Source organism: Podarcis gaigeae (assembly GCF_964106915.1).
Source record: "Podarcis gaigeae genome assembly, chromosome: 2".
NCBI classification, from domain to species: domain Eukaryota; kingdom Metazoa; phylum Chordata; class Lepidosauria; order Squamata; family Lacertidae; genus Podarcis; species Podarcis gaigeae.
In genome coordinates this window covers 36,939,132-36,963,055 of record NC_139679.1, presented here as the reverse complement: position 1 = coordinate 36,963,055, position 23,924 = coordinate 36,939,132, and the positions used below count along the sequence as shown (strand labels likewise).

The following is a 23,924-nucleotide window of genomic DNA, read 5'->3' as shown; positions in this document are numbered from 1 at the left end:
AGGTGGACTGCACCTCCTGGCTCTGCCAATAGCATCCATATGTTCAGTGCAACATTTGAAAGGAGAGCCTATTCACGTGTGCATAGGAAAGGACATGGGCTTTCCGTACAGTTGGGAAGCCTACACCATTTGTCCCAGCCCCACCTTGGTGTTAGGTGTATGTTTAAACATAAGAAGAGCCTGCTGGATCAGGCCAATGTCCTATCTAGTCCAGCATCCTGTGCTCCCAGTGGCCAACCAGATGCCTGTGGAAAACTCTCAAGCAGGACCCAAGCACAAAAGTATTCTCCTTTCCTTTGGTTTCTAGCAACTGGTACAGTGGTACCTCGGGTTAAGTACTTAATTCGTTCCGGAGGTCCGTACTTAACCTGAAACTGTTCTTAACCTGAAGCACCACTTTAGCTAATGGGGCCTCCTGCTGCTGCTGCGCCACCGGAGCACAATTTCTGTTCTCATCCTGAAGCAAAGTTCTTAACCTGAAGCACAATTTCTGGGTTAGCGGAGTCTGTAACCTGAAGCGTATGTAACCCGAGGTACCACTGTATTCAGAAGCATTAACTCCTGGGAAACATCTGCACATAGTGCAAAATGAATTAATCTGCCAATGGCTAGAATGCAAAGCAGTTAAAAAAAACACCTGCTTTAGAATTAATAGAACTCTGGGTATTTTGAGTGGCACCTTAAGACTAACACAGTTAATTATGGTGTACTCTTTTGTGGGCCAGGGTCTTACTTCATCTGACCCTTAGTTGATGAGTGTTTTTGTATATATATGGGTGGAAAGGGAGAGAAAATGTTAGCAGTGAGGCCATAGGGAAACAAAGTACAAGAAAATAAGAAAACTGGAATTGCTTTACAGCATAAACATGTAAAATAAGGGCAGTGACCATTCGCAAAGCAGTGTGAAAGATAACACAAACATCCATTCTGGGATAGAGCAAACACTAGTATAAAATGCATGTAGTTTGCAGTTCTCTTGTATGCTACCGTAAAGCTAAGTTGGCAGAGTCCTCAAGGGACGAGGCTGCAAATCACTGTAGGTTCAGGCAGGGAGCCAACATGTGTAAATCATTCTGGAAGAGCAAGGGCGGGTGACCAGAGAAAAGGCCACACACATTGGGCCCAGAAGCAGAATAGATTAAAAGCACCTAAACAGCAACAAAAAGCGAAGTGGGTTGTTGTAAGGGCCTTGTGTTGAGCTTGCTATATGTGCAGGGGGAAGAAATCAACTAGACACAAGTTAATGGATGGGCAGAAAGATTACCTGCAAGGGTCTGTGTAGCAATTTGAGCTGTGGAGTCTTGGAATCAGTGTCAGCCTGTAGCAAGGGAGAATTCATCCTAGAACAGCATTTGACAGCATGCACAGAATCAAGAGTAGTATGGCATCTGATAGCATCTCTGCACATTTGCAGAAAAGGCAATGTTGCAGTGGCATACCGAAGCCAATCTGAGTTGAATTATGTAGATGCTATCAGGATGTAGATGAGTGACTCACCATGGATCAATGTCAGCATGGGCTACCACATGCTGGGGTTGTTCTGGAAATCGGCCTTGAGGATACCATTAGAGAATCTTGATTGGAGGCTTGATATTCTGGATAATAAGGAAGTGGCTGTCGGGGGATATTAATATAACGCAGACCTGAAATCCCTTTGAACTAATAAGAGCCTGTTAGAGATAAAGCTGGTTTGCTGCATGGAGGAAGATCTTTGTCTTGGAGTGCATTTGGGGGATGCTACGTGTTGGGATTCAAGAATAATTAGCAGATGTTCTGTGGCTGTTCACTCTTTGTTGTCTTCCCTTTCCATGGTAGTTACATCCCCAAAGACAATAGTTTGCAATCGGAGACTGTCCACTACAAGCGAGGGGTGTGCCAGCAGTTCTGCCTCCCCTCCCACACTGTCGATCCCTCGGAATGGACTGAAGAGGAGGTAAGGCAAAATAGGTTTGTAAATGTGGGAAGGGAGTTTAAGGGATATTTTCAGCACTGGAGGAGAGGCATAATAATTAAGGAGTCCTTAGTACATTGTAAGGACCCATCCTGATAATACTAATGTGGCAGGATACTGTCCCATGGGAATTTACAAACAGAAAAGATGCAAGCAGACTATACTGTAGTATAGAGGGAAATTGAGTCCATTCATCTCTTTTAAAAATGCAGTATTGATACAGAAGCACTTAGCAACTCTAGGTGTTACTAGGGGCCGATGCCCCTGCTCACTTCGCTCACCGCTGTATATATTCATTTCTTCCTTCTTGTTCTTTGCAGCTGGCCTTTGATCTGGACCGTGAAGTCTACCCCATGGTGGTTCTTGCAGTGGTAGATGAGGGAGACGGTAAGCGATGCTCTTAAGGTTTGGATTCATTTTGGCACTGAGTTAACATGGATGCTCCAATTATTTTTGCCTGGCAAGTTGTAACTCTACTTTTTGCAACCCAGCCTCTGTTTAGATAACCACATCCCAGCTATCCATCAGATGCCCTGCTGAGTGACATTAGCAAACAAATACACTCTGAAAACTGCCTATAATGAGCTATTTGTGCACATTTAATTGATCTGTTTGTAGGTTTTGCCAACTTGAATTGTGTTCGTCAGTGGACACCTGCAATTGCAGAAAACCTGTACCAGGGGTGACAAACCTATCACCCTCCATGTATTGGCAAACTGCAGCTGGCATCATCCCTGGCCATTGGCCTTTCTAGCTGGAGGTGATGAGAGCTGAAGTGCAACTGTGAGAAACCCAGCCAAATGGGCAGGATACAATTAATTAATCAATTATGGAAGGCCATCCCTGACCTCTATCATCTATATACAGGCTTTTGCATGTGTGTGTGTGTCAATCACTCTCATTCTTGCCTGTTGCCTTGCAGAGCATATGGGCCATTGCCATGTACTCCTGGCAACGTTTGAGAAGGTGAGTGTGGTCTTTCTCTTGACTTCTTGTCCAAGCTAGCTTTTATGCCCAGAAATCTGAGCTCCCAAATGTGGGTAAAGAGTTTGCTCTGAAAACAAGACCATGGTCAACGGGTTAGGTAGACTGCTGAGCCGCTTGGGTAAGTTGGCAAGGGGCAAGCTCTGTAGACTTCTCCAGCCTCTGCTTCCCACCACATTCTCCAAGCTACATGATTTTGTATCATGAGGAATGGCTTGGAGAGCTGCCCAAGCTTCCAAGAAGCAGCCAGCATCTCTGAACAATGTTGGCCTTTTTGGTAGAGGAAGAGAAGTTTTGGGCCCTCTTCTATATAACAGGATTTCATGGAATCGGAGGGGATCTGAGGATGGTGATCCTACTGAGCACCTGAGGTTGCACGCTGCTTGTTTGGCGCTCTGCTACACAGTGATATTGGTAGCACTGTCTATTTGCCATACGCCCAAACATCAAAGAAGAGGGGCATTAATGTTCAACAGGGATATAATCAGAAGACATGCCTGTGGAAATAACCCAAACTCGCTTGTACCAAAACAAATCAAGCCCCTGCCCCCCCCCCATTCCTTCAGATAATTAAATTTAACACACACTCACCCCTTGGACGCAGGCTGAGTGAACGTAAAAAATATTTACGTGACTACACAGCGAAATAAATACAATGGATTGGAGGCTGCTTTTGAACTGTAGCAATCTTTTGTGAGCGTTTGAATAGTAAAGAAGAGTGCTAGGAAAGTTGAAAGGGGAGTGATTCTTAGAAGATTCCTGGAGCACAAGGCACAACATGAATAGGATGCATTCCTTTTGCATTCTGCTACAAGGCGGACGCGTTCTTTTTTAAAGCGGATGCTCTTCAGTAGGCGAATTCTGTTTCATCGCAAATGTATTCTGTGAAGCCTCTTTTGACAGACTAAAGCCCTATCTGATCGTTTGTGTTTTTCTCCCAGCATGCCGACGGCAGCTTTTGTGTGAAGCCCCTCAAACAGAAGCAAGTGGTGAGTGTGTGGTTGGTGAGTGTGTGGTTGGCTGCCTGCTGCTTTAGTACAGGTGTGATCCTGGTTACCACTTTTCTGGGAAAGCTGCCTAGAATCACTGAAGACCCCGAGACACAAGTATATTTGGGTGATAGCCAACATTAGTCATACTCAGATTAGATCCATTTTAAGTCCATCCATTTCAGTGGGCTACCTCTAAGCTGGATATTGGCCAGTTGGGAGGGGGAGCATATGATTTGGGGTCAGATTTGTTTGGGATCTGCATCCCAGTCTAGTCTCAACCGTCTGTGCCTATTGCAGAGAGCATTTAGATAAAAGGCATTGGGAAGCCATGGATTAGGGAAAATTAGAGAACGGTTTGATGTTAGAACCAATGGAAGAGCCCTCATTAAGACATGTTGTTTTAGGGATGAAACTTAATTTTTGCAAGTTTCTTTCATGAGGGGTCATAAAAATACGTGTTTGGAAGCCTGTGTCTGATGAAGAAGCACACAATCTGCTTTCAGAAAAGAAATGAAGAATTCTGATTTTACCTTTCAAAAATGTCAAGCAATGCTAAATAATAATAAAAATAAAATCAATATATAATAAAACCACAAGTATTTGGCAATCTTATTTTTAAAAAAAATCTATGCAAGTTTACACATCTTTTACTTACCAAACAAAATTAATTATATATATTTAACCAAAATATCTTTTGATTTCCCAAGTCATGTTACAACTTTTTAGCACCCCTCCTTTTGGGAATTTGAAAGTTGAAAAATTCAACATGCCATAGTCACCCATAGCATTTAAGTATTGCAGAGAAGCATGGAGTTTACTTCCCCACAACATGGGCTAGTGTGTGTGTGTTTAGGTGAGCTGAAGCAGACTGATATCTTTGGATTAGAGAAGTTCTTGTTTCTCACAGAAGCTGTCTGTAGTCCTCCCCCTCCTCCCGAAGGAGCCCATTTTTTTACTCTACTTACCTCCAGTTACTTATGTGTTGATTCTCTCTCCCTGCTCATGTAGGTGGATGGAGTGAGCTACCTCCTTCAAGAGATCTATGGGATAGAAAACAAATATAATACACAGGATTCCAAGGTGAGTACTGAAGCAGAGGATGCAGGGCAAGTTCACCTGATGTAAAAATACACATGAAACAGACTTAAAAAGGATTTGTTTTCATACGAGAGAATTCGCCTTGGAAAGCTGCTGTGGCAGAAATTTTAAAATTTAAAAGGGGAGGACCTCTTAACATTTAGCTACTGCTCAATTTTTACAGTTCTCTTCTCCTCCACCTCCAATACATCTGTGTAAACACAGCAAAACAGCATTCCCATTTATTCAAACTCATTAAGGAAATATTTGAACGTCACATTTCACCTATCTGTTTCGTATTTTGCTTTCCTTTCCTTTCCAGGTGGCAGAAGATGAGGTGAGCGACAATAGTGCAGAATGTGTGGTCTGCCTCTCTGATGTCCGGGACACCTTGATCTTACCTTGCCGCCACCTTTGCCTCTGCAATACCTGTGCTGACACCTTGCGTTACCAAGCCAACAACTGCCCCATCTGCAGGCTGCGTAAGTCCGCAAGCTTCTTTACATCTTGATGTTTGTCCAAATTAGAGGTAGCCATATCCCGGAAAAATCAGTGGCTTATCCTATTTGATCCTCTGACTTTGGAAAGTTAACATTCATTTTTCATTGTTGACAAAATCCTGTCAGATTTTGCATGCAGTATCTTATTTTTAATTATTATTAATTTTTTGTCACCGTGGGCAAATTATAGCGTATGTTGTTATATTGCACCTGAGGGAGCTTGCAGGCAGGGGCTTATTAAGAGCGGTATTGGCTTTAGGCATTGGCCCTATCAGACTAACCGGCATAGAACCAGGAAGGGTTAAGCACCAACAAGGGGAGCCCCTGAGATGCACATCCCTAGGCACTCCCCGAGGGGTTACGGCTCGGGAGCGCACTTTAGGCCCTAGCCTCCATAGGTTTCGGACAAGGCGATGCCCCCCGGAGCCCTTTATCGGATACCCTTCAACATTACGGGGAGGCGATGGCACTCCTCCCCCCCAACTCATTTGCATAATAATACCCCTGCCAATGCCTAACCGCCAAAACCAAAGGTGTTGTGACGATTTGCTACGAGGTAGGCGAAAAAACCAAGTGGCTTCCAAAATAATGCCAATTAGCCAAGTGGAAAAACTCCTACCAGGCCCCTTGCGGCGACCAGCCGAAGCCCATAGCAAAGTCAAAATGACAACCTAGAGGGTGGGTGCGTGGGAAACCGCAGCTGGCTGAAAGAAAAGAAAGGGGCGAGCACGGGCTGCCCTGACCTTAAATGAACCCTGCTAAGTCCGCCCCTGCCGCCAGCCGATTGGCTGGTGCAGTGACTGATGAATAATAATGAATCCCAGGATTCCCCAAGTCCCGCGGGGCTGCAGGCAGCCCCGCGAGGATGTAGGTGGGGCGTGAGCCCGCAACCCCCCCCTCCTTATGTTGGGAGTGGCTTTATTGCAAAGAGTCATTCAAATATCTCGTATGGGCTGTTGACAACAGGGGTTTCCAAATCAGATTTCACCCAGTAACGGTAAATCTGGATTAAATTTATGGGATTGCGTTTTGGTGTTTTGTGGAAGCCACACAAAATTGTGTGCATGAGCAGTTCCTGTCTGACAATGAGCATCCTTAATATTTGTTGTTGGAAGCTGTTTTTATTCCTCCTACCCTTCATCTCTTGCCCTGCAGCATTTCGGGCTTTGCTACAGATCCGAGCCATGAGGAAAAAGCTGGGACCCCTTTCCCCAACCAACTTCAACCCTATCATCGCCTCCCAGACATCTGACTCAGAGGAGCACTCGGTTAGTATAGGTGTACTGGTAGTCCCAGTGTTGACACTGCCCTGCTGTCTTTGCTGAGCAGGTCTTGCGGGCTGTGAAATAGTTTGCTGAAGAGGAGTCGGGCACAGAGAAGGCTTCTTTAAAAACCTTCCCTGTAGTATCGTATGCACAGAGCCTGTTGCGGGACTGCTGTACAGCCACTGGCTTTGGGGGGCCAAGGAAAAGGTGCCACTGATGACAAGGGCTACCAGCCTTCCTCACAATGATTCAGGTAGCGTAGCAGGAAATTCCATGCAAAATCAAGCGAATCAGTCTTGAGCCAGAAGCCATGGGTTGAAGATAGAGGAGCTGGGGATCTGGAAGTGTTCTTCCATTGTGCCTTACAGCAATTAACTCTGCCCTAGCAGCACCCACATAGAGTGAGTTGTTCACCTCCTGCCAGTCTGCATGTCCAGAATTTAGTGCAGATCTGGTATCTATCTAGGGGAGAGCTGGGATTCATTCTAGGTCCACATGCAGAGTAGATTTAAGGTTTCTGGACCAGTGTTTCCCAACCTTTGTTCTCTAGCTGTTTTCGGACTACATTCCCCACCATCCCTGACCACTGGTATTGCTAGCTAGGGATGATGGGAGTTGTAGTCCAAAAGCAGCTGGAGACCCAAGGTTGGGAAACACTTCTAGACAATATGCTTCAGACTGCAGGTGGAAGGTAATAATATCAATTTCTCCTCCTTTTTTGCTGGTTTCTTTTTAAAACAGCTTTGCATTTAGAAAACTAGATACTGGGGAGAAGAGCAGAATGCTAGTCTTCTCCCCTCAATACTTTAGTTTTGAGTGCATGTGGACTTCCACCACCACCCAATGGATAAATAATTTTAACAATGCGACTTTTTCCACACGGTGGGCAGTCTGAAGAGATCTGAGCCCAGAACTAATTTACCACCACTTCTGCATCGTCAGGGAACTAGGCATGAAATGTCAAGCTTAGAACAGAAAAGTGTGCACCGTATCCTCTTGACTATGGAAATTTGTTAGAATAGTAGCAGGTTGTGTGTTGGATGATTCCTGTGTGGCTTCTGTGCCCTGCACGGCTCCAGCACCCAAGGGTGTTCCTCTGCCCATTTTACAGTCACACAGTCGCAACTTCTTCCAGCTAAAAGATTTCAGGCTAAGAAATCCAAGAGATCTGGTCCAGAATAAAGCATGCAAATATCAGCAGCTTTATGTGAAATAAGCAAGTCTCCCATCGGTGATCTCAGTCTCCCTCTCTCTCTCTCTCTCTCGCTCGCTCCTTTTATGTATGAGTCAGATTCCTTTGGAGCGGGTGGGGCTTACTCCTCTGTGCTGAGCTCTCTTGTAAAAAGCTATGTTTGATACAGAGGGAAAGTGTTCTTCTCACACCAATCTCCCCGGTTCCTCTAGTCTTCAGAGAACATCCCTCCGGGCTATGAGGTGGTCTCTCTTCTGGAAGCCCTTAATGGGCCTCTCACTCCATCCCCAGCAGCTCTTCCGCTCCACGTACTTGGGGACAGCCACGTGTCGGGCATGCTGCCCTCATATGGCAGTGATGGCCACCTGCCTCCCGTCCGGACCCTGTCTCCCCTGGACCGCTTGTCGGATTGCGGCAGCCAAGGACTCAAGCTGAAGAAGAGCCTGTCCAAGTAAGTAGCTTGCTGATGTCTCCTGCACTGCAGTAGCTGTTCCCCAAACTGCAATGGCTAAGCTACAATCGCTGGCACCTGTCTGCTGTCTCTTGCTGTATCTGCTGCCTTCCAGATGTATCTAGCTGCTTGTGGATGTGTCTTCTGTTGGCAGCTTGTAGCTCTTTAGAGCTCCCCCTTCCCTTTGGTTTCTAGTAGAAAGAAGTGGTTTGTTTTCCACCAGGTCAATATCCCAGAATTCCTCAGTACTACATGAAGAAGAGGATGAGAAGACCGGCAGTGAATCTGAAATCAGGATTTCCAGGAGGAAGTCTCCTCGTCCTCATGAAGAGGTGATTGTTTGTTTGAAAGGTCTTGGGTTTATATTAAAAAACCACCTCTGCTTCCTGGGAACAGGAGGGTTAAAGAGTTTTCCTGCAAGAGATCCCAGGAGTTAAACCCGATGTCTTTGTTGCTCATGCTAAGGAAGCGTGCTGGCAGAGCTCTCCTGAACCTGGTTTAGGAAAGAATTTCAGAGGCTTGGAAAAGCCCACCTCAAAGAGGAGGTGAGCTTTGCTAACTCAGGAATTCTTCTGTGGCTCAGATTGAAATCCAGAGCCAGGGAAGAATTAGCTTCCCTTGTTGCTAAATGCTTTGCCAGGCCAGGAGAGATTCAGCAAAGCCTTTCTTGACCAGAAATTGTTGGAGCACTGCCAAGGAACTAGATCACTTCCTGTTTTAAGGGGTTAATTTTTTTGGAACTTTGATTGCCTTGGTAAAATGACCTGAGAGCTTTCTCATTTGTTTTCAGAAGACCTCAACTCTTAAGTCCATTAATCTGAAGCAGGTTTGGGGGACTTTGCCTATCTGTAATGGCAAGGCTAAGCACACAATTTATGGCAGTATTTCCATCACTGGAAATTATGTTTCCATCTTAACATCTGATCATCATTTTTTTCAGGAATGTGGTGTGACGCCAGAAAGTGAAAACCTTACCTTATCCTCCTCAGGAGCAATAGACCAGTCTTCATGTACAGGGACACCTCTCTCTTCTACCATCTCTTCTCCAGAAGGTATAGAAGGAAAGCTGACTTGCTTTGATTCTGGGGGCACATCTTCAAAAGAGCCCTCAGCAAGCATATTAGTGGTTTTCCTCAATCCCACACGTCTTCCCCTGTACCACCTTTTTGTATGCCTTGGCAGAGGACATAGGCTGAACACCAGTGCACAGGGATAGACCACAAGATGCACAATCTTGGCTTTAAAATAATAAAAAAAAAGGTTTTGCAGATGTTCCATCTTTTGGCCTCCTTGCTTTTATGGATATTGTGTTGATTAACTAATGGGTTGATTAACCCGTGCTGCTGCTATACAGTTGGAAAGCAGGCAGATCAGTGAGTAGCTTTATCGTAGGATTTGCCAGAAAAATGCAACCTGTTCTGTTGATAGAAGTAGTACGACTCATGCAACACATTGGCGACTAATATACACACAATAATTACCAAAATGATTATACATTCTTTATCAATCTTCTAAGAAAAATACAGAACCTTATGCAAAGTCACAGAGACATTATAACGGAAATCAGACATTGTAAGTTCATCTTAGGTTGGGTAGTTCGCAAGTCTCTCTGGCTTTGCATAAGGTTCGGCATTTTTCTCAGAAGATTGATAAAGAATGTATAATCATTTTGGTAATTATTGTGTGTATATTAGTCATTATCATAGGATTTGAGCTAGAAGAGACAGCTCATGAAAGACACGTGATCGGGAGCCGGATGCCGTAAAGAAAACGTGTCATGTACCGACTGAGTTAAGAGCACAGCAGAGTGGACCTTTTCCTTGCACAGGACTGAGGCTTGGGTTGGATCTTGGAAGCTCTTAAAAAGCTTGTTTTTTAAATTTTTGCTAAACTTGTATCTCAGCTAGTTTATTGTGTGTCCCTTTATAACCAGCCTCCCTGGCAATGTCTTGCCTGCGTCCTCCTCTCTTTCCTTAGATCCTGTTAGCAGCAGCCTGGCCCAGTCGGTCATGTCCATGGCTTCCTCTCAAAGCCAGCACTCTGAGATCAGCACTGACACCATGTCTTCCATGTCAGGCTCCTATGTAGCTCCTGGTACTGAGGAAGAGGGGGACATGATCCCATCGCCTGCTGTTGCCAGTGGGGTACCTTCAGAAGGAGATGTAAGTATGGCAAGCCTATTCAGATGACCAAGCAGCAGAAACTGTGATGCGGGATAGTTCATTTCTGTGATGACAGCCACCCTTATTAAGGCAGGGATGGGAAACCTGTGGCCTTCCAGATGTGGTGGAACTTCAATGCTCATCACTCCCAGCCAGGAGGGAAAGTAGCCAGAGATGATGGGGGTCGTGGTCCAACAATAACTGGAGAGTTACATGTTCCCCATCCCTACTCTAAGGGATATGTTCACCACTGGGGCAGGCAAAGCACTTCATATAATGCAAGACCTTTTAAAATTATCAAACCGAGAGAATGTTTTAATCAAAGTAGACCCATTGAAATTAATGGACATGGTTAAGTCATGTTATTTAATTATTTCTTCTTCCTCTTTTTCTTCTACCCAGGGGGTTTCAGGGCAGTTCACAGAATAAAATAAGTTATACTCAGGGTAAAAGTTGAATACCACCTAGGTTTTTTTTAAAAAAGGTTATTCAAGCCATTTCAGCTATTGGGTGGAACCCAGTGATTATATATTATAACATCCAAGATGGCAGCAAACACACAGCATTGTAGGTTGTGGCTAAGCAGCCATTGCCTAGGTGTGGCAGAAATGGACCAATATGGCGGCCAGGTGCAATGCTCTTTTTCTGGGGGGATGCAGACCCCTAAACATTTTGTGAATCTTCGTACTTTTGTCGATTTACTGTATTTATTTTTCCCGATTTGTACTATAAAATGGTGATTTTCTTGAGTCAAAATGAGAGTACCCCTAAACATTTTTTTAGGAAAAAAAAGCACTGGCCAGGTGTACCTTGTTGCAAAAACTCATTTGAGAAGAGGTGGGAAGCCAGCGAGACTTTTAAAAATTCAGAACGTGCATTGGGGTTGATACCACTGATGCAATTTGCCAGTGATGGTAACCTGCCTCTACAGGAAATGCACCAGTAAGTCCAAGTCCTGCCCTTTTCCCTTTCTCTTCCCTTAGTCAACCCCCGTTGAATCTCCAGATGAAAATTTTGTCAGTATGTCAGCAGAGGAACGAGACGCAGAGGTAAAGTTCCACATTTGAAAGCCTATTTAACACAGGGGGGTTGAAGGGGAGGGATGATTGGATGTAAAAGCCAGTGGCTGAAGCTTTCTTGTGAAAACGTTTTGCTTTGGCAACCTGAAAGCCTAGGCATCAGTTAGGGAGAGAAAGGCAGATGGGAGCCAATGAGTAAAGTGAAATACTGTAGATGGAAAATGCTGTAAATTGTGTAGTTGATAAAGGGGAAGCTGAGAGCTGCTCAGTGATGAAGTTTGTAGCTCAGCACAAAGTGACATACAACTTTTTTGGCAAAGGGTGTTTAAGGAGATAACAGAAATCACTGGGTTAAAGCTCCAGAGGTAGTATTATTATCAATTTACAATGGGGTAGAAGGTTCACAGGATATGAAGGACTTGCTCACAAATTTATTGACAGCTGAACAAGTTATTATAGCTAGGAAGTGGAAGGGGCAAGGTGACCATAAAATGGAGGAATGGTATAAAGAGGTGTGGGATGTAGCTTTTAATGATAAATTAACATGTGCTATTAAGGTAAGACGGGGAATATGCAGGAGAAATAATTTTGAGGAGATATGGAAGGTATTTGTAGAATTTGTAGTGTTTAAATGGAAAGGGGTCAAACCATCTCAAGAGGTGTTGAAATTTTTGTAGGTTGGATAGTTACAATGGAATGGTCTTGGGCGTGGGGTGCACGTTTTAATTCTTATTTATTTATTACTACTTCATCAAAATAATAAAAAAATAAAGTTATAAAAAGGGGGGGAGGAGGAAATACTCTGGATCGGTGAGGGAACAGGTTATTCTGGCTAATCTGAGTCTTCGTGGATCGCTGTTAGCTAAGCATATTCTCTATGTTGCTATTCCTTGCTGCCCAGCCAAGGCAGCTCCTCAGCCAGAGGCTCCCTGTGAAACCTAGTGCCCCCATATGACTGGGACTCCAGTTCTAGAAACAAGCAAACTAAACTTCATATCCATGGCTTTCTGATTGGTCAAAGCACCACCGCACTAGGTTTCACAGGCGGCCTCTGGCTGAGTTCATTTGATCAAGCCAATTTCAGGTTTCTTCTGTGGAGAAAATGCACAGGAGAATGCTTCTCTTGACACCCTTTTAAGGAGGGAACCAAGCTCTGATAACTGAGCTTTTGTGTCTTCCTCTGTGTATTGCAAGTCCTTCACTTTTAACATTTGCACCTTGTCATCTTTTGTGGCAGGGGAATGATGTCATGGAGGAAGAGGCTGCCTCCCCCACACAAGAAGATGGTAACAGAACAGACCATTACTCCTTTCCCCATATTTTTTGGCTATATTCCATCACATCCAGCTGGTGGTGTTCAGAGTGGCGGATAAGGAAAAGCAAGGCTGAGCAGGGGTGGGACTTCTGGACAAGCTCAGCCTTGTTTATCTTGTAGTAGCAGATGGATGGTCTAAAGAGTTTGGAGGTGTTGGGAGGAGTTGTAATATAAAGCTACTTGATGGCTTTCCCTGTATATTGTGGGCTTATGTGTTTCTGATGCTAGAATATGAGGTCTAGATGCTAGAATACAAGGTAGTGTAAAACAGCTTTCAGGAGTTTCAGTAATGTCGCTCACAAGTGAAATTATTAAAATGTTGCAAGGTAGAGACATAAATGAAAAGTCCTCAATTTCAAAATGCCAGGGTCCCTTACTAAAGCAATAGCAATTCCACACACTTCTCTGGGAAACGGGAGCGGGGAGAGAAGGATGAAGCAGAGAGCAATCTTCAGATAGCTGGAGCATCTTTGGCAATGCCCTTAGCAGTGGATGTTCTGGTGCAAAATTGCAAAACTGTGGGGGGAATTCTTCACTGTTGCAGATAATGACCTACTAGCTACTTAGAGCAGTGTTTCCCAACCTTGGGCCTCCAGCTGTTTTTGAACTACAACTCCCATCATCCCTAGCTAGCAAGACCAGTGGTCAGGGATGATGGGAATTGTAGTTCAAAAACAGCTGGAGGCCCAAGGTTGGGAAACACTGACTTAGAGGGCTATTGACACCAGAACTTTGCAGCAGCAAAGCATAGGTCAATGCAAATCATCACGTTTTGGGAGCTAGGTCATGGGCCGCTGACATAGGGACCCTGGTGGAAAACTGCTCCCCTAAAAGTAAGGGATCTGTGACACTCCCATAACCCCAGATGACGACACACCTCTTTGGTACTTTTGGAAGATGCAGAGACAAGCTCTCACTGTGGTGGGAAGAGAAGCCAGGTAAAATGGGCTTCCTCTTCTTCCTTGGTGTGTTTGGCTGATTAGAAATCAGCCCGCTTTGTAGAACTTCAGAATAAACATTCTTAAGAGTTTCCATACACAACCCTCCCCAAGTAAAATAGCTTTTAGTTGACTCGTGGACTTTCCTTGTGAACTCTGAGCATCTCATTTTTAAAAGGCAAGTTTCAGGTGCTCATGGTCAGCAGCAAGGAGACAAGCTCGAAAATACCGCAACCGCATGCTTAATAATTGGAAGGTTAAAACAAAACTTAAACCCTCATGTGTGTTATGATTCTGGAAGTTGACATCCACAAAGCATATGCATAGTGAATATGCAATTTCAATGGAACATGCCAGTTAGCCTCGGGCTTCTGCCTCCTGGTATGCTTGCAGAATGTTTCATGCTGCTGTGTTTTTGCTAACATTTGAGGGTTAACTTAAAAGCTGCAGCAGGAGTTGGGCCAAGTTTACCCATAACTGGAGCAAATTGTAACTCAGTTAAACTGTGGCATGCCACTGGTTCTGAGTGATGGGGAGGGTGACCGATCGTGTGATCTTTTTCTCTTCCATGCGCAACACTTCTCACACCCTCAGTAAGCACCAACAAGGCAGAGAACCCATTCTTAAATAGCGGTATAATGACAGTGTTCACCAAAACCTGGTGGCTTTTCCGTGGGTCAGCAGGTGCCATTCCCTTTTCCCCCTCCAATGGCTGGGGCTTCTGCTTTAGTGCCAGCTGCGCTTCTGGGATTCCAGTGGGGTTGCATGCTTGCCTCGTACAGCAGTCGTGCAGCACAATATTTCAACACATGCCCAGCAGCCCACTCCATAAACCAGCCATGCTGGAGTACTTGGCTGTGCATCAGTTTTGCTTCTTAGCATGTCAACCAAAGCGGCCTTGAGGGATTCTGTTACCACAAAGACTTACTTTATTTTGAAGCTTGAAATATCAGAAGGCCTTCTAAATAGCACTCTTATTTAGATGTCCAGGAATGCTCTTCTGGTGTTCTTAGGACTTGCGAGTTTTTGCACACATGCGCGTCCAACCAGTAGGGAGTCCAGAGTAGGATGGATAGTCTGTGTGGTTGATTAAGTAAAGAACAACCCACATTACTGTGTGGAATGTTTTTCTTTCAGGGCTTCAGAGAGTTGTCACAGAAATATTTTTTTAACCATAGACTTCTGCTCCAGCCCCCAAAACCACTTGTCCAGAAAACAATTGAACAGATTCCCTCTTGCAAGGTCTTTTGCTTTTTTAAAAAACCAAATGGCAAAATTTCTATTAACTTTTCTGGAGTTAATATATGGAAGTCCTGTAAATTTCTTCCTTTACCACATATATATATCTGTCTCTTTAAAAAACAAAAAAAAAAAAAATAGTACCCACACAGTCTAAATTTAATCTGGAATATTGCAAGGGAAAATAATGAATAAGCCTAAGGGCTTTTGTAGGGTAGGGAGAGGGGTATAGCCAGATCTTGTTAAAGCAGATGCCATTGTTGGTTAGGTTGGGGCGTTTTCAGAAGTAATGCATCGCTCAATGTCTTGAGAGCTTCAGGTAAAAGAAGATGCCCCCATTTAAACAGACATTTGACTCAGTTTAGCCTTCTCATTCAACTGTTAAAAATGGAAACTCACTGCAGTAATTATGATATGTGTGAGCACCTCTTAGAATATTACTGGAGAAACGTGAAAAAGGTAGCCTAAGGGAATCACAGTTTTTGCTTTCCAACATTAAGCTGTGTCAAAGCAAACAAATCTGTGCTACAGACCTTTCTGTATCTGTTTTATACCAGTGCAAGGCATCATTCAAGGAATCCTGGGAATTGCCGTTCTTGTGAAGGAACTAGGAATTCTGTTAGAAATCCCTAGCACTCACTCAACAGAACTGGAAACGGGAACTAATGGAGCTCCAGGCGACATTTTGTTGAACTCCACCCCCCAACAGCCCCAGCCAGCATGGCCAGAGGTCTGGGACTATGGGAGATGGAGTCCAGGAACATCGGGAGGCCGTCAATTTCCCCACCCCTGTCACAAAGAACTACCATTCCCAGAGCTACCCGAAGAGAAGGATATGTCCAATGGTGCTTGTTTGCGATACAAAATTAATAGTGCTTTCTTTTTGCAACCAACTGATGTTCCTGTTGTGTTGCATTTGCTGGAGAGGTAACAAGTTGGGGGAACGTTTTGGTTTTTGAAGCATTCATATAGCTTCCTCCACAAGGCTTTAGACACCAGCCAGAGACCTGCAAAAGCATGAGCTGGTGATCTTCCTTTCTGTGCCTGCTTATGTGTTGCCTTTGCAGAAAAGGCTAAATATCCTCCTGTGCCTGTACCCTTTCTCACTGGCAATTTTTCTTCTTCTTGGAAACCAGGATAGAAATGGAAGTGGTTGAGGAAACCTGCCAAGATGGCTTAATGCAGACGCAACCCAGTCGAATGCGTTATTGTCCACTCTCTATGCCCCCATGGGCTGCCGTTGAGGTTTTCTTCCCCAACTCCTGATACAAACTGTTTGTGCCTTCCGATATTTTAAGGAGAAAGAATACGTATGTCAAAGCGCAGCCCCATCCCCTCTCTAACTACATTAACTCCCTTACAGGCCAAAGGACAGGCGCATACCTAGGTATGGAGTGTGACAATAACAATGACATTGGCAACGCAAGCGTGAAAGCACTGGACAATAAGCTGTGCTCTGAGGCCTGCTTACCTGGTGAGTGGCAGTCTGCTGAACATGAACTTTTGTGGGTGTGTGGAGGTGGGAGGGGAGCCTCTTACATATCCCCCCCACCCCACCCTGTCACCAGCAGCCAGAACGTAACACTTGCATGTACATATAGCTATACTTCACGTTGAAACAAGCAAAAATAAAGGTGCTCAGCTATGGCATCTTCCAGATATTTTAAACCATGCCCACTTACCTCCCCTGACCAGCCCTGCATCACACTACAATACAGAGATCATTTTTAGGTTTCCTAACTTAAGGCAAGTTTTTAATGTGGCTTTCTCCGCTGACCCCTAGGAACCAAAACTCCCTGAGGGTGTGGAAACATCTTTGTTGGAGTTCCTAGCCCATAAGACACGGGAGCCACATTTAATTCCATGTGTAGCGTGGTGCCCACTCTTATTTCTTACTGAATATTTCCATCCCCTTCTTTCTCCTTCTGTGTCCTACTCTCTCCCCCTCCACATTTTTTCCTCATCTTTAAAACGTTTTGAAGCCAAGGGGGGAAAGGAAATGTCAGCACTGCTGGTGCAGCCCACTTTTGGTTGGGTTGTAACCCACCTGGGTGTCCTCATCCACCTGTTGAGGACCAGTGCCCAAGATCCTTCAGCCATGGCAGTGAAAGCCATTTTAGGTGTACAGTTTAGATATGTTCACATACGCCTGGCATAAGAAATAGGGTTAAGTTTTAAAGTTGAGCCCAAGATTCAGCGTGCAGAGTTCTTCCTGACAAGATTACTAGTGGCAGGATAAATTGTCATCTCCTAGATAGGCTTATAGAAGTCAAAGCATTGGTTAGATCTGTTGGGTACAGAAAGAACCACACTTGTTCCATGATATCTAATTTAGTGACTCTATGGAAAAGATGCTCTATTGGGGGACTTCTTCCTGCACTAAAATAAGATCCAGCCAGCGCCCCCAATCTCATTCTATTTCTAATCAATATGTAAAAGTCCTTCAGATTTAATTATTTTCTTTACACATAGCTAGCCTGATTAGTAACCTAACGAAAAAGCATGTTAGAGACATTCTTAATAATTCTTTGGCTTAGCCCTGGTATCACATTCCCCACCTTACTTTTTGTTACTAACCCCGGGTATGCCTTGTGTGTCTCTTTGCTGTTTCATTGATCTTTTTGCCCCACTGGGTTTCATCAGTGTGAAAGTTCATGTTCACTCTATGCCAGCAAATTTCTTGTTTTTCTTTTCTTAGCCCATGCTTCCACCCTTTCCATTTCTCCGGGTTGCTGAAATGGCTGTAAATTTTACTGACTGACCTTTAGGGGTCTGGACAAAACTGAATAGGGGGGAATAGGATCCTGCATTATAGTTGAGCAAATTGGCCTTGCCTGGTCCAGGATTAATGAAAATTAAAGATTTGTTGGTTTTTATTTCCAATGATTGGAAACCATGGGCACAATTCTGTGCCAGTTCATTGACATATAAGGGTCTTGTGCACCTCTGCCCTTGATGGATTGCATTCATGTGTCCCACCCAGAGAGGACTTGGAACACTTACCTAGTGTGTGTTTTAATTTCTGTTTATTTTAATAGGATTTAAGTGTTCCTAACCTCTTCTGGCTTATGCCCCAAATCTTTAAAATGCAGGTGCATCAGACCCGTCCTCCCATGTCAGTAAATTTGTTGTCATTTGTAACACCATAGCAACCCATCTATTGCTTATTTTGCCTTCCGCTAAAGCTTTCAAGGCTGTAAACTTGAGATACCTGAAAGAATCTTTCTTGATTGGTCTAATTCACTGCTTCGGAGAGGGAGAGCTTTCTCACATAGCTGCTAGCAAGCTAGCTCTCTTCCTCTGTTGTGCTGTCCCTCTGTGTAATTTATTTCACTTGGGAAATTCTGCAGTTAATCCAAGCTTTGCTCTGCAAAAGCATATGTGCCCACAGATAAGAGACCCTCTAACAATAGTGGTAAATGCCATCTTTCTTCTGGGGCAGGAATTGTTTGAACACAGCCACATGCAAGGTCATTTATAGTTACGAGGTTAAAATATTGCACCATATTATGTCCTTGCAGTGTTGGTACCTTCAAGCGATCATGGCTCTGTGTATAAGCCCAGACCCGAGCAAAATCTTAACCAAATGCCTTGCTAAGTACAATTTAGTGCGTATCCATAACCCTTCAAATTGTGATCTTTTAAACTGGGAAATCCTGCTTCAGTCAAGCAAGCTATTGGAGGGCAGTGAAATAAGACACTGGAACATTTTTTTCCCAGGGGTTTTAAAATGGCTATTGGGCAGTAAGGAACCAGAGAACAGAGGCTGACACATGCAACCCATCTTATTCAATAAAGTCGCCAGTATGGATGTAATGAATGTCCTTGACTTTCTTGAAAACTGCATACCTGGTGTAGTGGATAAGTGTTCCAAATATAGCATCAGGTATCAGAACAGTGGTTGCAGTTCTTTCAGAAGAACAAAAAGTGGGGAGGAGGAATGACATGTTGCACAACATATTTCACAGCTGAGCCATTTAAAGTTGCCTAGAACCTGTGAAATAGCAGGCTTGTCAATGAGTTTTTGAATAAGGAAAGATATAGAACAGTAGCTTAATATACTGTGCAATATGGTGCAAACTGGTAAAAAAAAGGCTTTGTAATGCATCTCTGTGCTTTTAAAATGAACAACAGTGTGCATTAATGACAGCATGTGAACTATCATGCAAAATATTACTTTTAGCAAATCCTCTCTCTTCCCGCCCCCCAAAAAGTCCATCATTGCAGATAAATCTCCATAACATTTGATGTCAGGTTTTTTTGTTTGTTTTACTTTTAGGAAAGCAAAACTTTCTCATATTTAAAGGCCTATACTATGGCAGTTAGGGGACACGGGTGGCGCTGTGGGTTAAACCACAGAGCCTAGGACCTGCCGATTGAAAGGTTGGCGGTTCGAATCCCCGCAGCGGGGTGAGCTCCCGTCATTTGGTCCCAGCTCCTGCCTACCTAGCAGTTTGAAAGCACCCCTAAGTGCAAGTAGATAAATAGGGACCGCTTTCTAGAGGGAAGGTAAACGGCGTTTCTGTGTGCGGCGCTGGTGCTGGCTCGCCAGGTGCAGCTTAGTCACGCTGGCCACATGACCCGGAAGTGTCTTCGGACAGCGCCGGCTCCCGGCCTCTTGAGTGAGATGAGCACGCAACCCTAGAGTCGGTCACGACTAGCCCTGATGGGCAGGGGTAGCTTTACCTTTTACCTTTTTACTATGGCAGTAGTTAATGAGTTAGTTAGCTACCGACCAACTTAATGTAGCAGTGTCTTTTATTCCTCCTGTCTCTTATTTCATCACATAACTGCAGCAGTGGGAGAGCATTATGAGATATTTCTCTAAATGTGTTGTAGTGGAACTTACTCCCTAGCATACTTGGTTGTAGAAAAGCTTCCAAAACCAGAACCTTGGCTAAATTCAAGAATTGCTTTGGATGAAAGATCACATCTTTATCACATCCCAGCTGTTATCTGCATAGACATAGGAAGTATTCCCTAGCATTGCCTGCAGTGCTTCTTGAACTGTAGGAGTGGAAGCTGGGCATCAGGAGACCTGTGGAATAAATTACTATACAGTCACCAGAGGTGTCATCGCCTCCTCTGGCTTGCATACCCTTTGCTGCTTGCAGCACCCTTCACTCTATGCAGCAGACGAAGCCAAGTCCTCTTTTTTCCCTAGCTGCAGTGTGTTATTGTGCAAACCCATGCTTTGCTTTGCAGCCAGCCAGGAAGCAGCATGTACCTGCTTCCATGGTGCACAAGCTATATATGTAAAGCAGAATGGGGAATGAGACTTCTTGAGTTGCCTATTTGCAGATGCTGTGCCCTTGAGCTTTTTGGTATATGGCTAGAGTAATGCTGTGCCTGGCTGATCTAATGGCAGGGGTGCATTTCTGAAGTTGTCCTCTTGTTTCCCTCACACTCCATTTCCTTCACCCCAAAGTTTGAACTCCTAAAAACAAAACAAAAAAGCACTTCTAGGTACTCCACTTCAGTTTATCTGAGGAGGGCAATCCCGCCCCAGCTCAGTCTCTTTGTTTTAAGGATTTTTAGTCTCTGGGTTCTCTCCCCCTTTTTAAAGAGTGAATAGGTACAAAGGTAAGTAGGGAGATGGAAAAGCAAAGTATTAATTTTGAAAGCAAAGTATTAATTTTGAATCTGCGATAGTTGGCTTAGGGCTTGTCCGCACTGGGTTTTAATGTGGGTTTGTAGCTGTTTGTGTTTCCAATTGATTTGCATATAGTGCACATGACATTGCCCTCACACAACACCAGTCTTGATGCTTTTCCCTTATAAATTTTGGCTTATTCGATACGGGGATAAATCCAGTAAGTTGGGGAAATCAGGTTCCAAGCCACTCAATTTGGGGTCATGGACAATTTGTTTCTGTGTTGTCCCTTTCTGCTACTCTCCTTCCTATGTACACTACTTCCTTAGTGCTTTCATTTCTCTTCTGGCCTTGCTTGTAACCATTTCTGGAGATATTTCTGTTAATTTTTTTCAGATTTGCACAAAACCTACACCAGATTTATTGGGCAACAATTTGAAAAGTGTGTGCTTGAGAATTTACATTTGTCTTCATTTCTTTTCTAGCATGCCAATAACGGTGTGTCAGGAACCTAGCCATCTATGTATATATGTATTCTTTAGATCACTCAAGATTTGCACAAACCAAAAAACTGCACAAGCAAATTTACTATTGTTTAAGTACTTTTGCACACTTCTTGGGTGGGGAATATATATATAACGAAGTGGACACACAGCTATCTGTGCACATGCTCTGTCAGCACTTAATTGGCATGATAGAACCAACAAATTAGAAGGCAGGGACAAACGCAAAAGGGAATGCCTACTGTTATGGTTAATAGCCAGATGTAGTGGCCCAGCTGTGGGACTAAATAATTCTCAGATGTTGATAAAAACAACATAAGAGATGCAGAAGAGAATAAAGACCACTTCTTTCAGGTGTACATGCCAGAGAGCAAAATACAGAAATGGTGTCAAATACTGTTGTATGTTTCCCTTCTAAATATCCACCAAGGTCATGTGTATATGGGAGGTGGAAGGCAGCAAACCAGTCCATGCATGTATTATTTGTTATTCAAAAATCTCTGCATGTTTTGTGTTTCCCAAGTAGAAAAAAAAAGTGGTACAAACAGGGCCTTTAAGTAAATTGGCAACTGGGCAAGTGGTAATTCACTCAAACAGCTTGATGAGCATGGCTAGCTGGCAATGATCATGTTGGCCCATCTCAAGGGATTGTGCTGCAGCTATCACAGGGCCAAATAGTGTTCCTTTGGCACCCAGTAATAGGTAAATGTTTATAGTTTGTTGTGTGTCTCCAGCTACGCATTTTGCTCTGCTGAGATAGTCTCCCAGCTACAAGCAGAATACTCAGGGGGAATTGTTTATTGAGTTCTTAACATGGACACCCCTGAGCCATTGTTAACAGGGTATATGCACATCTGGTGTATTCTAGAGGCTACACAACTGTGCTTTCCAGTTATGACCAGACAGACACACCTTAGCTGTTGCTTCTTTCTGTGTTAATACATAATGCTTATTGAAACTGCCCTATGTTTAAACATGAAGGCCCAAGAATGTGGGGCACAGGGTAGCTTACACTTCTTGCTTCTTTTTAGGTTCCGTGCAAAAGTCAAAGTGTAGCAACCTTAAATTTTGGATGGCAACACTTTGGTCTTGCAATTTGTTTTCCCAAGATTAATGTAATCTGCTTTGGGAATCCCTTTTGAACATAGGGCATAGATTTTACTACTAAATGATTAATGCTGTGGTCTCATGGAAAGTTAAGACTGGGTCTTCTGTGCACCAACCGTACCACCTAACATTTAGCCCAGAGAAAAGTTAGCTCGGCCCATTCAAAATGCTATTTCCCATGTCTGCCTTTGGGGGCTATGTCTGATGGATTGTGCCCCCCACCCCACAATCTGCTGCCAATTCTGTGCTATAGAATGTATAACAATGTTATATTGTGACATCATTGGCCATGCAAGAGGCAGGGAATCTCTGTGGAATTGTTGGCTCTCCTCTTAGCATGCTTTACAGGTTTAATGGCCTAGCTTGCCACCAAACTGTGGTCTGGACCAACAATATCTATGATGGATGTGAGCTGTTTTACAGGGGTAGAGCTCAGATTGAGTTGGGCTGCAAGGATTAGCTTGCTGCAGCACCGTTCTAGAGTGCCTAGCCCTCTCTTGAACATCCATTAATCAAGGGCCCCTGCTTCCCATCCCATCTGCTTTAGAAATGTTTCTGTGGAATAAAACAGCCTTTGGATTAAACCTATGCTCTGTCCCATGCTTCTTGTAGACACCTTGGGTTGGGTTCCATCCCTTTGTGATAGGCTACTCACAGTAACCAAGACTTGCTTGGAAATTGCCACTGACTTGGAACACAATTCCTAAGAGTTTCAGCACACAGGCTTCTATGTGAAATCTCCTAGACTGGCATTAGGGATTACAACGTAGAAGATAGTTTTTGTTTTGTCCCTTTTTTGTGCTCTCTCTTTCTCTTTCTCTCTCTCTCCGTTGCATGCATTTGCATTTGTGTTGTCTGTCCTTTCTCTTGTTCACCATTTGCTTCTGGTCTTTCCTACTAAACAGCTGCAGTTCCGGAATCCTGCCCCATAAGCATTGAGGAATAGGTATGAGATTTGCAAAGTCCTCTGCTGCTCACCTCGTCTGAATAAACCTAGATTTCATTTTGCAGTATAATCTTTCTCTCTAAGGCTTTGTTTGATCAACACAGTCCCTACCCCCTGCACACTTTTTTTTGAAAAAAGGAAGAATTGCCTCTTGCGCATGAAATATTGGCAGGGGCAAGTGATTCTTAATCACTTCTTGTACCAAAACACAACTGCAGAATGGGCTTTCTTAACTCATTGGTGCAAATGACTTTTAAAAGCCAAGCTACAGAATCTGAGGCTGCAATCCTACACATGCTTACCTAGAAGTAATTGCCATTGAATCCAGTGAAACTGACTTTTGAGGAGACATGCACTAGATTATCACTGTAAGGCAAACCATTTGCATCTATTCAAGACCAGTAGAACTGTGCCTGGGTGCATTTTTCTGTTTCTAGCCATGTACTGGTTACACAGGCTATTTCATGTTCAGGGACTCAGTCCACAAATGTTACAAAGGGTATAGTGGGATGGATTTTAGTTCACATGTACTGGAGCAATTATTACCCACCACAACTCTTGACTCTCTTTTGCCTTAGGATAGGCTGCTAAAAAATAGAGGTCCCAGTACCAATCCCTGGGAGATTCCACTTTCAACATCCCTCCATCCCCGCTCTCTACTTCCTGTTTCTTGATCCACAACAGGAACTC

General features: G+C 43.9%; 1 protein-coding gene across 7 annotated transcripts in view; it reads left to right on the top strand.

The window, feature by feature from the left end:
* RNF157 (ring finger protein 157) overlaps positions 1-23,924 on the top strand; it is a 70,989-nt gene that overhangs the window by 42,286 nt on the left and 4,779 nt on the right. For 2 of the 7 annotated variants that reach the window (XM_083725682.1, XM_083725683.1), the window contains exons 5-19: positions 1,816-1,933; positions 2,272-2,338; positions 2,874-2,917; positions 3,877-3,924; positions 4,936-5,007; positions 5,327-5,486; positions 6,660-6,772; positions 8,174-8,412; positions 8,636-8,744; positions 9,353-9,464; positions 10,390-10,574; positions 11,558-11,623; positions 12,831-12,879; positions 16,449-16,559; positions 23,194-23,234. In XM_083725682.1, the coding sequence (XP_083581808.1) occupies positions 1,816-1,933; positions 2,272-2,338; positions 2,874-2,917; positions 3,877-3,924; positions 4,936-5,007; positions 5,327-5,486; positions 6,660-6,772; positions 8,174-8,412; positions 8,636-8,744; positions 9,353-9,464; positions 10,390-10,574; positions 11,558-11,623; positions 12,831-12,879; positions 16,449-16,559; positions 23,194-23,234 (1,534 nt within the window). Of the gene's footprint in view, positions 1-1,815; positions 1,934-2,271; positions 2,339-2,873; positions 2,918-3,876; positions 3,925-4,935; positions 5,008-5,326; positions 5,487-6,659; positions 6,773-8,173; positions 8,413-8,635; positions 8,745-9,352; positions 9,465-10,389; positions 10,575-11,557; positions 11,624-12,830; positions 13,480-13,619; positions 16,560-23,193; positions 23,235-23,924 lie in introns of all 7 variants that reach the window. The other 5 variants (XM_083725684.1, XM_083725685.1, XM_083725680.1 and 2 more) reach the window with 3 other exon arrangements.